Raw genomic sequence first — 15116 nt, 5'->3', positions numbered from 1 at the left:
GATCCAATTAGTCAAGCTCTTACAAAATTCTAATCCTGTTTTCCAATGACATTTCAAAAAAATGTCCATTTACAAATGGGTTTTAAATCCTGAATTATCCCTGAACTCTCCTTACTTGGACTAAAACCACCTTTTGTTGAATGTGAGTGAGGAATGAGGAATTGTTTTCACCTAACTGGTCTTACTTGTGGATATTGTTACAGGGCTAGAAATTAGACCCCACTTGTTTAATTTCATGTCCAAGAATCAGAACATTACAGTAATTACGTAAAAGTGGAGATGTTAGATTAAAGGTGACACTAATAAGGATGGAATAATTTTATAGCCTGGCCAAATAAAAAATAGATATTTAAAATACCAATTATGAACAAGTTGCTAGCTAATTTATTGGTGATTGAACATGTATGTTATTCCCAATGTTTCACAGCAAGGAAAAAGACAATTCAATGTCTAAAGCCTGTATTTAAGACAGTTCTTTAATGTGACCTAGATTTCAGAACTCTGTTGTTGCTGCTAGAAAAGCAATTTATTCCCTCTCCATTCACTTACCTTTAATGAGAAAAGATGAGTCAGCTTTTGAATAGGCACTGTCTGTATTGACTTTCAAATCAAAACATTTTAATAATGAAAAATAAGTGATATTATTATACCTTAAAATGCAGATGAGCTAACAAGATTAGTGCAGTCTTGTTAGGTTAATTTCCAGCATCTCTGAAGGAAGCCTTCATTAAAAAGCAGACCTTTAAAAGTCTATGAACACGTTTAGTTCATACTGTGACCCCACTATGAAAAAATTAATTGACTTTTGTGCCTTTTCCCATACAAGTTGTACTTGCTCTTGGTAACTATGGAGACTGAAGTCAAAACTCTCCAGAATCAACAATTTTACTGCATGGTAAATACTTCCTAAATTGTCCCTCTATTTATTTCTGTTGACATAATATTTAGAATTTTACTATACTAATCCTTAATTATAGTATGAAGTTTTGACATAAAAGGGGAAAAAAACCAAAACCCTTCCAAATTTTGCAGAATGGAGATGCAAATTGCTCACAGTCAGAGGAAATACACAGGTGAGACGGGAATTAAACCTTGAGGTCTCAATCCCAGAGCCGTGTCTCAAACTGGAGGCTGACATCCCTCGTTTGATTTGCAAGCACGGATCAGCCACAGCCGGCTGGTTATGGGGAGAGGTGGGAAGCCCAGTGTCTCTCTGGGTAGGTGCGTATGTACGTCTGCACACCAGCCAGGGAGCGACTGTCTTATTATTTCTGGTACCAAAAAATAACATAACCACTACAGTATGGAGCTCAACCAAAGGAGTCGTGCGTATTTTTGTGCGGTTAATGCTGAGTTAATTTTCTGTGGCTACACAACTATGAGCATCCCGAGAGAGCTGGATTCAGGCTGGCAGAGGGAGGGGGGACGGCTCAGACCTTTGTTTGGAATGTCAATGTGTGCTAAAGCTATCAGTGCTCATCTTGGCGAAGCGGGTTGGAATGCTTTTCTGTCAGTTCCTTCAGTTGTCACATTTTTTCACTTTCAGTAGGTAGGAGTGAGAAGCTGAGGGCTAGCAGAGTTACTTAGACATATATGGTGTACAAGTGCGATAATTTAAATGGAAAGAAGTACAGAGAAAGTTGATTGCCAAGAATGATATAGGAAGCTTTTAAAAAGTGTATTTTAAGGAGAATTTGCAAGAGGAAAACATAATTGCTTGGTGCTTACGAAGGAGACTTAAATGAGGTACAAAATGTGCGTAAGTCTAATACTAGATTTAATACCTCATGCCATAAAGCATATATATCATTAACTCAGAGTTAAGGTTGAAAATTTTGCCTTGCGTTACTGATTGCTACAGGTATTATGTTTGAATCCTTTACAGCTAAGGTAAATAACGTCTGCTAATATAGGCACGTGGTGGATTTTTTTTGTTCCCTTTCAGATTAATAACAAAAAAAAGGAAAGATATCTATCCTAGTTTCTAAGAACTTTTGACATTATTTCTAAAATATGCTGGCTTTAGTGTCATGTCTTCCTGTAAATAAACCCCTTTTATTTACGTGTCACTACAGTGCTTTTTGTAACAGGTTAAAAGGATATTTTGTGTTAATGTATTTTTACAATTCTTGCTTCAAAAGGAAGAAGTATTACTTCGGTCTGTACTTTCTGTGACATGAGGTCAGCAGAGAGTAGTTCTGTGTCTCTCAATTGTAGGTGGTTCATGCCAGCCCCCTGCGCAGTTTAATTTCATCATCAGTGCAGAAAAGTAAGATATTACTTAGCAAGAAAGGCATGTCATGTAATACTATTGCTTTTTAAATCTCAGACAATTTCTGCTCAATTCTAATTTTAGACAGTCATTTTAATTTGTTACCAATGAATGCTTTCTAATTAAACTTATATTTAACAATCACATGCGTCAGCGAGCAATGTGACATGACAGTGATGGAGGTGGGTGGATAGCACAATAGATGGTGACAAGAGAAGTTCATCCAGTAAGGAAAGGAGGAGACGGATGAATTCCGGAACAGAGGGTAATCAGGGGAGCGAGAGAGTAGGGAAACTGAGGAAAAAATAAATGGTTTAGAGCTGGGCCATGCAGTGAAGTGTTCCGGGCTCTTCCAAATTCCCTAGTCCTGGTGGTGAATGCCCTGTGTGCAGAGGTTGGTATTTCTGGAATAAGAATGCGTTATTCCAGATTATTTTCATCAGCTGGAAGTAGATTGTACTAATTCAGAACAAGAATGTTCCTCAGGGAAACTTTTTACTTTTATGAATTTAACTTTTTAAGCCTACATGTAGAGGAACTTAGGAACCAGTATTAAAATTCAATGTATACATGGCATTTCTGTATAATTCCTCTGTTACGGACCATTTCTCTAATTTTGTAATAAATAATGTGTTTCCTGTCTTCTCTTCAGCAGTTTAAGATGACTTGTAGGTGTAAACAAAATGAATTTTAAATTAACTTATGCAAATATTCCTCAAAAATTACTTTGTAAATTGTAGTGTGTTCAATCAGCAATGCAAACGATAGCATGTTCTTGACCCGTCCCAGACAGCATCATGTTAACAGCCAACACTGGAAGACTGTAGAAAAAAGCCTGCAATTAATTCGTAGAAAAGAATTTTTTTTTTAAAGCTGTTGCTCGATTAATGGATAAGACTGAAAAAAATGTAATGGGGAACATGCTTACCACTTTGAAGATTTCATCGGGAAGCACTACTAGCTATATGATCCTAGGGTACTGTTTCTCTTGCTGTGTCACTAATCGAGACTCTGTTACTGCAGCCTTTAACAAAAATAAAATAATACATCTTTGAGTTGGCAAACTAAAGCGGATGGGAGCCACTAGAGGATAGGAGCACTGGTATGATTATTTTTTTTCTTTGCAGCCTTCTCTGTGAAAGAGGTAGATTTCTGCATTCTGCAGTTTTCTGATTTTCTCTGTTTCTTCCACCTTATCCACCGATTCTTCAAGCACAATAAACAAAAGAATTTGGGGGGGTCGCTCACTGCGTTCTTATGTATTTTCACTGGACAGCCAGTAGCATTTTAGTAAGAAGCAGTGTAGGTGAAAAATACAAAAATAATGGTCAGATAATCAGTATGTTAATTGCATTTTTAAAAAACAAATAACATGAGCCAGTAGCTTATGCAAAATTCAAGGTTTGGTCAGAATGAGCTAAACCCCTCTCTGCTTTCATTATCCCTTACCTCTGAGGGCTTACGTTTTCCTGACCTAATGACTGGACAAACATATTACATTCGTGACCACAATAGCTGTAATGTTGAAGGACATACCGCTTAATGGTGTCTTGGCCTCCTCAGTATTGATTATTGAACATCTGTCAAATGTGTGGTATGTGAAAAGGCATTGTAAGCCAAATATGATACATATTGATTGTAGTGTAAGCGTATTGAAATAATAAGCTTATTTTTTTCTATGTAAGTTGCTAAATAATTCCTTTTTTTCTGAAAGATGATTTCATTACAAAAATGATAATCGCAAGTAGCGCTTTGAATTCCTTTCATGTCAGCATTTTGAGGATGCAGTCTGTCTTCAGCTTCTTGTATGCTAAATGACGTTCCCAGTTTCACATTGTAGTCGGTGTAGATGCTCAGACTCTGGCCTGTGACTGTAGGTATTGCGTGCCATTGCATGGATCTTCTCTTCTACCTATGGGCTAAAAGGAGGATTTATTTAAAAGTCAATGTTTGGGGATTTGGAGGTTTTTTTGTTGGTTGCTGGTGGCTTATTTACCTTCCCTGTTGTCACAAAATGTGTGTCTTCTCCAGCGTACCTCAGAAGAACAGCTTCTAGCTGGTGAAGCAGACAGCTCAGTACTTAGTTTGCTGTACTCTTTCCATTCCCTTTAGAAGTCAGAATGCTTTATAGTAATGTTACTGTAAAGTATGTACTGCAAGCTCCATGACTTCTGCCATTTCTGTATAATTAGTTGTACACACTCGATTGCCATCAGCTAAGCAGAAGAAAGTATTTTATTGCCCCTGTGAAGTGTGTTGTGCTTCTGTTGTACTTTCACTGCTAACCTCCTGCGTGGCTAAAAATGAGCATCGGCTAGACTGTTTGCTTCTCATTTTAATAACAGCCTAAATTACTTAGATCCTACAGTATCTAAAACTTTATTTGAAAGGAGATTAGTCTTTATTTGAAAAATATGTGGGTTTGGGTTTTTGTCATATTTCCAACATTCAGTTTCTGGAAAGGTACGTAATTTTTTTAAGGAATGTTTCAGGCAGATAATTTTTTATCCATCTTGAAGACACATAGCAGCAACCTCATTGCTCGGATGACTGTAGCTCTCACTCATTTCTGAAGAACTTAAGTGCGCATGCTTGGCAGAGTTTGTTCTAAATCTGGATTTCCTTATTTGTTAAGTAGGAGAACGATATGTCTACAGTAATGTCTGATTACATGTATTGATGGGAGGTCAGTCTGATTTCCTTAGTTGACTGGTTAGTGTTCATATAATACAATATCTGTTGCGTTCATACTGTTTCTAATTAACTGTACTGAGTTATTCACAGACAAGTATTACAATAGAAGAAAAAACATTTATAACAGTTTGTAATTTCAAAGCTACCATAAAGATCTTAAAGTTGATCGTATAACCCTTCAGCACGCAAACTGTTTTATAACTCTCATTCTAAATTGTAACTTGATGAGATGTAATTGTTTTAATAAGACATTAGTGAGTTTGCCGACATAGATGGGTCAATATCTTGTGATTAATAGGAAATGGGAAAACACAAAGTCATCTTGCACTGTGCCCTGAATATCCTAAGTAAGAAAAATATTTTTCCTGAAGCATGGTTTCTAGGAACAAGACTGGAGACAAGACAATCTGCTAACCATACTCTAAATTAGCATAAATTTCAGTTGCTAGTATTTCCCAGATGTCTCCACTTGAAAACTACTTACTCCATCTTTGTTTTATTAAATCACCAGCAACAAAAGAAAAAGAACAATTTCTTTAAAATGGAATTTGATATGTGAAAGAAAGGAATGGAATGTCCCCTTAGCAGAGTATTATTCATAAAATGAAACACATTTGTTTGTGGGAAGAGCACTTGAAATGCTCTAAAGAATAAAGTGGCACACAAACAAATGCCAGAAGTGCATACTCACTTCGGAAAGCTGTTCTTATGAGCCTGAGTTTTTATAGTTAATTCACAAATAAGCAGTAAAAAACAGTGTGTATTATTGACCATATCAAAAAATAAAAGGCCATTTTATGCCTGTGCCCCATTGAACAGACTCAACAAAGAAGGCTGGTATTTCTCCACAAATTTTTGCTGTGTCAAATTGCAAAGCTCTCAGAGGAGTTCCTCTGCCAGTCTCACATCATATGATACCTCTAGTCTCGTGTCTGGGATATTCCACATACTCCAAGACCGGGTAACTTAGAACCAGCAAGTCAGACCTTCAGCGTCCCATCCTCTTTGCAATGCCTAGAGAGCTCAAAGAGAAGAGCCAAAGGCATTGGGGATCTTAACTAATGAATTTTGCAATATTATTGCAGCCACGTGAGGAAGGTTTAAGTGTTGATAAGAGCTGGATTGGTGGGTGTTGAAAGGAGAGCAGATTCAAAACCTCATTTATCAAGTGATGAAGAAAACTTTATAATGTTCTTTAGCAAATCTTGTGTATCAGAAATGCTTTTAGCAGGTAATTTCTATTTCTTAAAAAAACTTCATCGTTTTTGAAACTCTTATGTTAAATATAAATAAATTATAAGGAGGTAAACAAAGGGTAGTTCTGAGCTAGCTCATGCTCTCTTACTTTAAAAAAAAAAAAGTCTAACTGGAAAAGAAGCTAGGGAAAAGGATATGTAAAAAAGACATCCTTACTTCTCTTGTTGGTCAAAGAATGTATTCATTATGAATACATGTACGATGTGGCTTTCAAATTCCAGGCAGATATTACATCCCTTAAGCTTGATGCTTCATATTAATTCCAGACGAGGTGGTTTAATGATACAGCCATGAGATTGTTTAGCCCTGCAGGAGACGAACTGTAGCCAGACATCCTTTTTATGGTGGATGCCAAAGCTGTAAATGCTGCTGGAAATAGGTTTATGCTTCACAAAAGAGTTTTGAGGCTGAGATTACCACCTCTGGTAGGCAGCTATCCTTAAGCAGTCTTCTCAAATTCATCAGTAATGTTTGTGTGACTGCTTATAACAGAAGCAGGGCTTTAAAGTCTGGCCTTAAGGCCAAACTAAAGCCCTTAAGGGCATACTTATCTTGAAGCATCTAAATAATCCCACTTTGGCCAAATCTAGCTAGAATCCTAGTGAACAGTAAACTTTTGAATAATTCTTACTATAGTCTCTAAATCTCTCATTTCCTTTGAGTAATTTTGTCAGAAAATAAGAAAAATAAAACATTTTGGACTGCAGTATTTCAATGTCAGGGAAGTAAGTGTCAGTTCTGAGTTAACTGAATATTCATGCTATGGTATCTGGTTTTATTAGTTTCATCTGCTGATCTCCATGTTTATTTTACTTTACTTTTTTTAACTAGCTTATTGGGGAAAAAAGCTCCACCCAACTACATTATTGCATTTTCTAGGTTTGATAACTGCCCAGTAAAATGAGACTTTTTCCTAATATCTATATTTCTCCCCCTTCTTCTTTAGGGACATACTTTGATCATGCTATGTGCAGCTTTTATTCCCTCAATATGAGAGAATATGCATTCTGTCCTGGAAACAGTAGGGAAAATCTTCAATGTCTGTTGCTTCATACAAGTTTATCATTTGGGCTGATGCTTATCTTTCTTCCTGCAACCAACCAAGTATCAATGCTGGTGCGTTTTCTTTGTCCTGTTAACCCAAGGAAGCGATAAAGATCGATGAGATCCACGCTTTGTGGCGTATCAGGAAAAATTTGTTTGCCCTAGGGTTTCATTTCCTTTCTGCTTTATATAATGTTAACTTTACAATAGTGGTTATCACGGCAGGCATCTTGCAGCTGAGGAGGCAAGCAGTGTCGCCAGGGATACTGCCTTGCTGCTCTGTGACCAGCTGCAACACTGCCGGTGTGCGGACAACAGCAAGTGGGTTGTTGTTACTCTTTTTCACATAGAATTATAGAAATCTCTTTTGCATTAACCCTAATTAAATGCATATACTCAGAACAAAATAACAGTAGGTTATAATGTGTTTTGGCTAACGTGCACTCTCTCAGGAGACTGTTTATTCTATTTGAGCAAAGGGTGCTTTGGACTGTATTCATTTCTTTTGCATGCGTAGTTACTTTTGCAGATTTACCTTTTCTTTACCTTGCAAAAGATAAATAAATATTTGAATAGCAAGAAGCCCTGTATTTTCCGCTGAAAAGCAGTTATTTTTAAATAGTGTAAATCTGTAATTTTTAAAGATGATATATGCAGACAACTGGAGACAAGATATATTATTTATGAATTTGCATCAAAGACTGTAGCAGTTCACAGAAGAAATGATAAATATGTAGGAAACCTAAGACTGTCGGAGTTTATATAGGCTAAATCCTGTATCTTTAAGACTGTATTTCTGACTGTTTGAGCTTCTTTACCTCCCATTTACTCCAGGTGAGAGCTTAACAGTCTTTCAAAGCAAGTCCTAGGACAGGCAACAAATCTGACCCTGGAGGGTGTGAAAAAATAGAGCACTAGGAAGTAGATCAACTTATGAATGATTCATGGAAAAAGTGAGCTTGAGGGAAGTGAAGATGATGTCTAGGGAAATACGATGCAAAACATGAGAGTCTCCTGGCTACCATGGGAAATACCAAGAAATAGAAGTACAAATCTAAAAGTGAAGGAAAGGAGCAAAGGGAACAGCAGTGGAAAACTAGTGGAGAAAGAGTAAAAATGTGGAAAATAAAGTCATTAAAAAGTCTACAGATGTAGATGGAACTTTGAAGCGTATAAAGAGTGGATAGGATATACAGTCTACTGCATATAAAGTCAAAAAGGCAGATAAAGCTGTGGAGGTATCTCCAGAGTGTCCTTTATAGGTGACAAATGTATTCAGTGTTTTTGAAAAGCGTGGCCTTTCATGGTTAAGAATACAGTGCATCAGTTATCATTGCTACCTATGTACCAGTCTTCATTTAGAAGAAAGAAGAAAAAAAAAAAGACATAATTTTAATCAAATTACTAGTGAAAAAAGTGTAATTATCACTGATGAACAAAACAGGTGATGTAGGGGATCCATGTAAGCACAGAGCAGATGCTGAGGGTTTATTCATAATTGAGCAAATCTGTTGTCATTTATTTTGTATATGCATGTTGCACACAGGAATGAGGAAAGGCCAGGGCAGATGAAGGATGAATCCTGTTGCCATTTAAATCATTAGAAAATATATATGTTGAGTAAAGATCCCAGCTTTTATGGCAGAGGAAGGAAGAACTAGTGATCATGTCTAGCATATTTATAACTTAAAACATCCTTTCATAGGAGTCAAAACCTGAGAACTGTTATGCAGCAACTACCTTGTATTTAACGGGAAGTAGCTGTGGATTATTCTCTCTCAAAGGTAGTAGGTGGCATGTTTTGAGGAACAGATTGTATAGATCTATGCTAAACTGAAAATGGAAGAAGCCTGAGATAAGTGACTAATACGGGGTAAAAGTGAAAGGAAAAAAAATAATCCCATGTGCTTTTTGCTTTTCAAGCTGAACTGAATATTAATGGTGCTGATCTACAATTACCAATTCTTACCAGTTTCTGGAGTTCTGGAGTTTTGGTAGACTTACTTGTTGCTTTTTCCTTGGTGCCTACAGGTATTATTACTTCTCAGATGGTTTATACCCGCTTCACTGTGCGAAGTCCTGATTCAGTAGCTGTAATGAACTCTGTTTCTCTTTGAGAACTGAAATTATCCCTTTCCAGATTTTTAGGGACAAAGGTGTGATGACAGGAGAAAAGAAAATGAGCCTTTTAAGAAAGAAATTCTAAAAAAAATATGTGTGCGCACTTAGGACATGCCTTGGTACGAAGCTGCTTTTAAAGATCATATGGGGCGTGTAGTCCAACACATTTTCCAAATAAAAGTTTTAAATCTAAAGCAGGCTCACAGATGGCTCTAATGAGCTGGTCTTTGAGATATACTGTGACTTGAACAAAAATAGTTTAACTCCTAAGACACTAACATTTTGAGATGGCTTTCAAGCTAAAGCGCTTGCAGAACAATTTTTCATGCACATTTATAGGTGTAAATGACACTAAAAAGTTCAAAAAGAGTTAACTGCTACGCTCTAATTTCCCAACTTCTACAAAAGAAATGATAGAAATAAAAGTATCATCAAATGGGTTATAGCTTTGTAGCAGAGCAAATATTGTATTGTTTATATTATTATCTATCAAAAAATAGCAAGAATTCATTTCTAATATTTTTATGACATGGTTTGAAATTACAGGATTCTAACTTACAGCATTTCAAAACTATGTTCTTTGTGTCACCTAAGCTTTGAGAGACATCTTATTTCTTCATTTCATCTTAGGTCTGCCTTATGGATGGGAAGAAGCTTATACAGCAGATGGAATCAAATACTTTATCAAGTGAGTAGTTCTGGGGAAAAATGGGTCAGAGTTTAAATAAAAACATTTCAAACTAAACACAGTTTTAAACCTAGAATTCATGGGAAAACGAGTAAAATAACAAAAGCTGTCGTATGTTTTATATATATCTTTATTACCAACATCACGTGTTCTTCTCTGGTTTTTGTGACTTCACTGTCCAGAAGGTCCTAGAGGGCTTAGTCACAAATCCAGCTGAAATTCAGTGAGAGATGTGTTTCTCAATCCTTCAGATGTCTTTGAAAGCCCCAATCTGCAATGTTGAGAACTTCCCCGGTTACATGTTTGACCCTATAATGGACCCAGGATATAAGAAAAAAAATCATCTCATCCCCGAAATACATTACAAGTATAAATATCTATTTTTTTAAAATGCCCTTACATTTTGGGGAAGTGGAAGAATTCTTAGAATTCTTTTAGATTTTTAGAAGGTAATGCTCTGGTTTCACCTGAATCTAAAGTTAATGATGGGGTTTTTTGACATCATATCCTGCTCCCTTATGTGGGAAGTTGTTTTCTTGCTGCAGGAGGGTGAAGGAACAGGACTGGAAGCTTTTAGTCATATTTATAAAATGATTAAGAGATTTCCAACTGCCATACCATTTGGTTAGAAGAAAAGTCATTATACTCTAGACTTTACACTTAAAATGCTAAACGAAGGCTTACTAACCCACGTGTCACCGAATATTGACATTTCATGGTATCCCTGGCTGCAGGTTAAGCAACTTTTATTCCATTGATAATACCACTGATGTGAAAGCCTTCTCTCATGTTCTGTATATGTACTATTTTTTGTTCATGATTTCTACCCTATGAAAATTATACCTATGGTTTCCATAGGGTTTGCTTTCTATATTTTGAAGGGCTTGCCAAAGATAAAGCTATACTCTTCACAGCTGGCTTATTAGAAATACTTATATTAACTAATAGTGAATTTCTTTGCAGGTGTTCAGGATAGACATTGCAACAGGGAGCAGATGTTATGCACTCCCACAAAAAAACCTACAGAAAAATATGTCTGTATTAGGAGTCACCTGTGATTTTTTTTTTTTAGAAGATATTGCAAACAAATTAATTTTTCAAAACTCTCCAAAGACTAGAGGAAAGGTGACATTGATAAGATGTTACAATAACACAGTGTCTAAAGCATAAAGAAAACCTCCACAAAAGCTTTAAAAGCAGTAATCATTTGAAGATGTTATCAGCTGGGGGGAAAAAAAACAACAAAGCACTAAGCTAGGGCCCTTGTTATTTGCTTTTTGGCTTTCCTTAACTATAAGATTTCCTTAGTGATCTTTTTTTCTGAAAGACTAGAAGAAAAACTACAGTGTAAATTCATTGTTTAGAAAAATGAAAAAAAAAAAAAAATTTTTTTTTTTAACCAAATCCAAAGTGTGGTTTATATCCTGCTAATGTCTTGCAGGTAGAGAATTGAAAGCTTTTGTACAAAGACCTACTTGGTAAAAGCTATAGGAATTTGTTGTATACTATAGGAAAGATTTTTTTTTTTAATTGTATTCTCTGATTCTGGAGGAAAAAATGCATGAAAAAGTAGTAGCTCGTGTTGTATTTTCCAGAAGCTTCAGGAAGTGAATTGGACAGTATGTTGTTTTTTCCAGAGTATAGTGAAAATTAATTCATATAATAGTTTTTTTATTATTCCTCTAAAAGATTGAAACAATTGGTGAAAACTACAATTCATCTCCATTCCATATATGTCACCAATCATTGTTTCATTAATAGCAAGTTATTCTAACTGCTGAAATTTGCATGTGGTTTAATTCTCATAGGTGCCAGGAAGACACTATTTTGCAGGTGGACTTCCACAGTCTCCTAAGAGACAGGAAGGGCAGCAAATAAATCTTTGCAGTGAGATAAAATTGCTTTTATCCCAAGCTCTTATAAAAGTCATGTAAATAACATTGAAGTTTATGTATTCGCTAGCCAAGAAAATCAGGGACATGTTTTTCTTTTTTTTTTCTTTTTTTTTTTTTCCCCAAACATACTGCTCTGTTGTCCTTGACTCACCCCATGGTGCCTTGAGCTAGATGTATTAAAGCAGACATGGTTATTTCTGCAGAGGTTTCCAAACACACCGTGTACGATACCGCATTCCAGCTCTAATCAAAGGGCGGCTTTTATTTTCAGGCAGATGTAGGTTACTACATGGGATTTCTACCAAAAACAATTGTAGAAAAATAAGTTAGGAAATGAAAGTGAATTAAAAGCAAATTTCATAGCACTGGAAATAAATACATGAGCAACTATTACAATAGAGCACTGTTGCCTTGGTCCATCTGTTGATGCAGGGAGGCATTGCAGGACAGTGGGAAGGTTAAGGTGGATGCTGAGTTCTGTTCTGGGTCAAACACTTGCAATACTCTGGGTTTATACCTGCGTAATTGGAAACTGAGCTTGAAGGCAGTATTATCTAGCAATAATAGCAAATAAAATTTAGCAGCAGAACAGAAGAAATCTCATATTCTTGAAACACTTTCCCCCTCTTTTTTTTTTCTTCTGGTTTTGTTACTGTGCTGCTCATACAAGTACTTATCTTGATGACTCAGCAAAAAGCTAGATTTGCTGAATAGACGCAAGAAATTTCTTTTAAGTTCTGTACTAGGATGCTGAACTATTGCCGATGTGACAATAAGATAAGTATTAGCAACCTACAGAATCTCAGCTAGTCTAGGTCATGGAAGTCTAATTTGCTGAAAGCATCAGATGTTGTCCATGTTATCCCCCCTTGCTGAAACTGCAGATTTGAATTGAGTAGTTCACATGAAAAAGCTTTTTCAGGAATTTTTGCATATCTGATCTTTGTTTATGACTCATGACTGTTCCTCCTCCTTCTTAACATGCTCCTAGCTTACAGGTAATAGTGCCCCAGGTTTTCCATCGTTGTTACTTTCTGTAATCTGTCCTGTAAAGTTCTGCATGTCAGTCTTTCTGTGGCAGGCAAGGAAAATCTATCTATTTTAATTGCAGAGAAGGGTATGAAATCACCCTTCATGATCACTGTCTGAAAACTTCCATTCTTCTGAATGGAGCCACCACGCTGAAGCGCTGTTAAGAGCGCTTAATGCAGTGCATTGGAATGGAGTTAACTGAGCGCTGCAGTAAGACATCATGGTAATTAAGATTCCTTTTAACTATTTCCTTCTTTTGCTTTCATCACTGTTTTCAAATGCCTTTACAGAGCGCAAGCCGGGCTTTTTGCATGCTTGAAAAGTCATATCTCTTACTACACTTTGTAATGTGTATGTAGTCAGTCTGAGAAAATTAACTATTTAGAGCAAGGAGCAGGGGTTGCATAAGTCCCTTGTTTCTAACATTGAATGGTAGAGATTACATGATGAAAATTCTACCCAACATTGAAAATATCTTTTTCGAGGAGGAACTTAGCTTGAGGTGCATCTTAGCAGGTGATCCTTTTCAGTAGGGTTTAATCTAATTGTTTAAATGGGGATTAGCAGAATAGTTGACACTTTACAGCCCTGGTACTAATACTGTAACCTCCTTGTTCGCTCTGGCTGTGAGTTTCAATCCTTTCATTCTTTGGTGGTTAGAACGGCCAAAGCCATGAGGGGCTTAAGAGTATTTCATTGCTAGCCCACTTCCACGTATACAAACAGATAGAAAAACATGTTATAATTGCCAAACTGTAGCCACAATTAAACTGTTGTTATATGTGAATTGTCAGTTTTCTTCTTATGCAGTTAGGCTGTGAGGCTGTATAGAAGCGGCAGTGGCTCTGTTTAAATCCACAGCAGTTTTACAATATGCTAAGGACAATCAAATATTATTTTAATTAGTAGTTGTCTTCAGTTCCAGCATGCTTTATTGGGCCATCAAGTAGCTGAGTCCATAAATCTGTATGTTATAAATCTAATGCAGTAAACACCCCAGAATGGAATCTTAATAGCACATAAGCTTGAGACAGCTTGCTGTGAAATTTCCATAAATATCTCTGAAGGGGGTGTAGCAATATGAAGTGCATGAGAAATCAGAGTTTAAAAGAAGCAAACCAGCTGGCTTGTGTTACACACTAAAGTGAAACCCACTTATGTGAATAACTGACATGAATAAAACATTTACATGGCTATATTCCTAAGGGGCTGAACAGCTCTCTATACCTACCAGGGAAAGCTCTATCTTGTCCGTGAACCTTCACCTTAAGACAATTTTTGAAATCACCACTTTTGTTCAGGAACTCATTTCAGTCTGTCAGTAAATTATTTTCAATCAACCAGATTGCTAAGATCAGTCACAAAGTACTGGCAAGTGTGAGAAAACTACCTTTTAGACTGCTGGTGTGTCATAAACTCACGTGAGCTGTGCTAGGTGTTAAGGTCGTGTATAGGTTCACCATGAAATAGCAAACAGCAATGTAAACCTCTCTGAGTTACATCTCAGTATGCATTGGGAAAAAAAGCAAGTTCAAGTGTCTTACTAATATAATATAAATTAACAGTTATCAGAAGGACAAAAATTACACCAGTAGACTAAGAGGTAGGGATCAGTTTCATTGCTAGAATAACTCTCCTGCTGGAGAGTCGAGATTGAATTTGGCCCCAGATACGTTTGAAGATAACCTGGTGTACCTCAAAGTAATGCAGAAGACAAGCGCTATTTTATTTTGCGTGTGGCAATACAATCAGCCATTCACACATAGCACCGGATTCACGCCCATCAATTAATGTGTAAGAGAACACATTACTGGTGCCTGTTTCCTCACCAATTCACGCTTGGTATTTCTGTCACTGTTTATATCAGCCACTTTGCTTAAGAAGAGTTGAGATTCTGACCTCATTTGCTCAAAGTGACAGTTGAATGTAGCCTAATGGGGTTTTCAGCAGTCCACTGCAGTTCCAAAATCATAGAATAAAATCACAGAAAAGTCTAGATTGGAAGGGATGTCTGGAGGTCATCTCATTTAACTGTCTGTTGAAGGGTAAGTTGTCCAGAGCCCTGTCAAACCAAATCTTGAATATTTCCAGTGAGAGAGATTTCACCACCTGT

The 15116-nt window shown here is 36.6% G+C and overlaps 1 protein-coding gene across 5 annotated transcripts in view; it reads left to right on the top strand.

The window, feature by feature from the left end:
* STXBP4 (syntaxin binding protein 4) overlaps nucleotides 1-15116 on the top strand; it is a 75189-nt gene that overhangs the window by 47143 nt on the left and 12930 nt on the right. For all 5 annotated transcript variants that reach the window (XM_075771109.1, XM_075771107.1, XM_075771106.1 and 2 more), the window contains one exon: nucleotides 10019-10076. In XM_075771109.1, the coding sequence (XP_075627224.1) occupies nucleotides 10019-10076 (58 nt within the window). The remainder of the gene's footprint in view (nucleotides 1-10018; nucleotides 10077-15116) is intronic.

The sequence above is a fragment of the Balearica regulorum genome, chromosome 18 (assembly GCF_011004875.1).
Source record: "Balearica regulorum gibbericeps isolate bBalReg1 chromosome 18, bBalReg1.pri, whole genome shotgun sequence".
Lineage (NCBI taxonomy): Eukaryota > Metazoa > Chordata > Aves > Gruiformes > Gruidae > Balearica > Balearica regulorum.
This window is presented reverse-complemented; position numbering and strand designations above follow the sequence as displayed.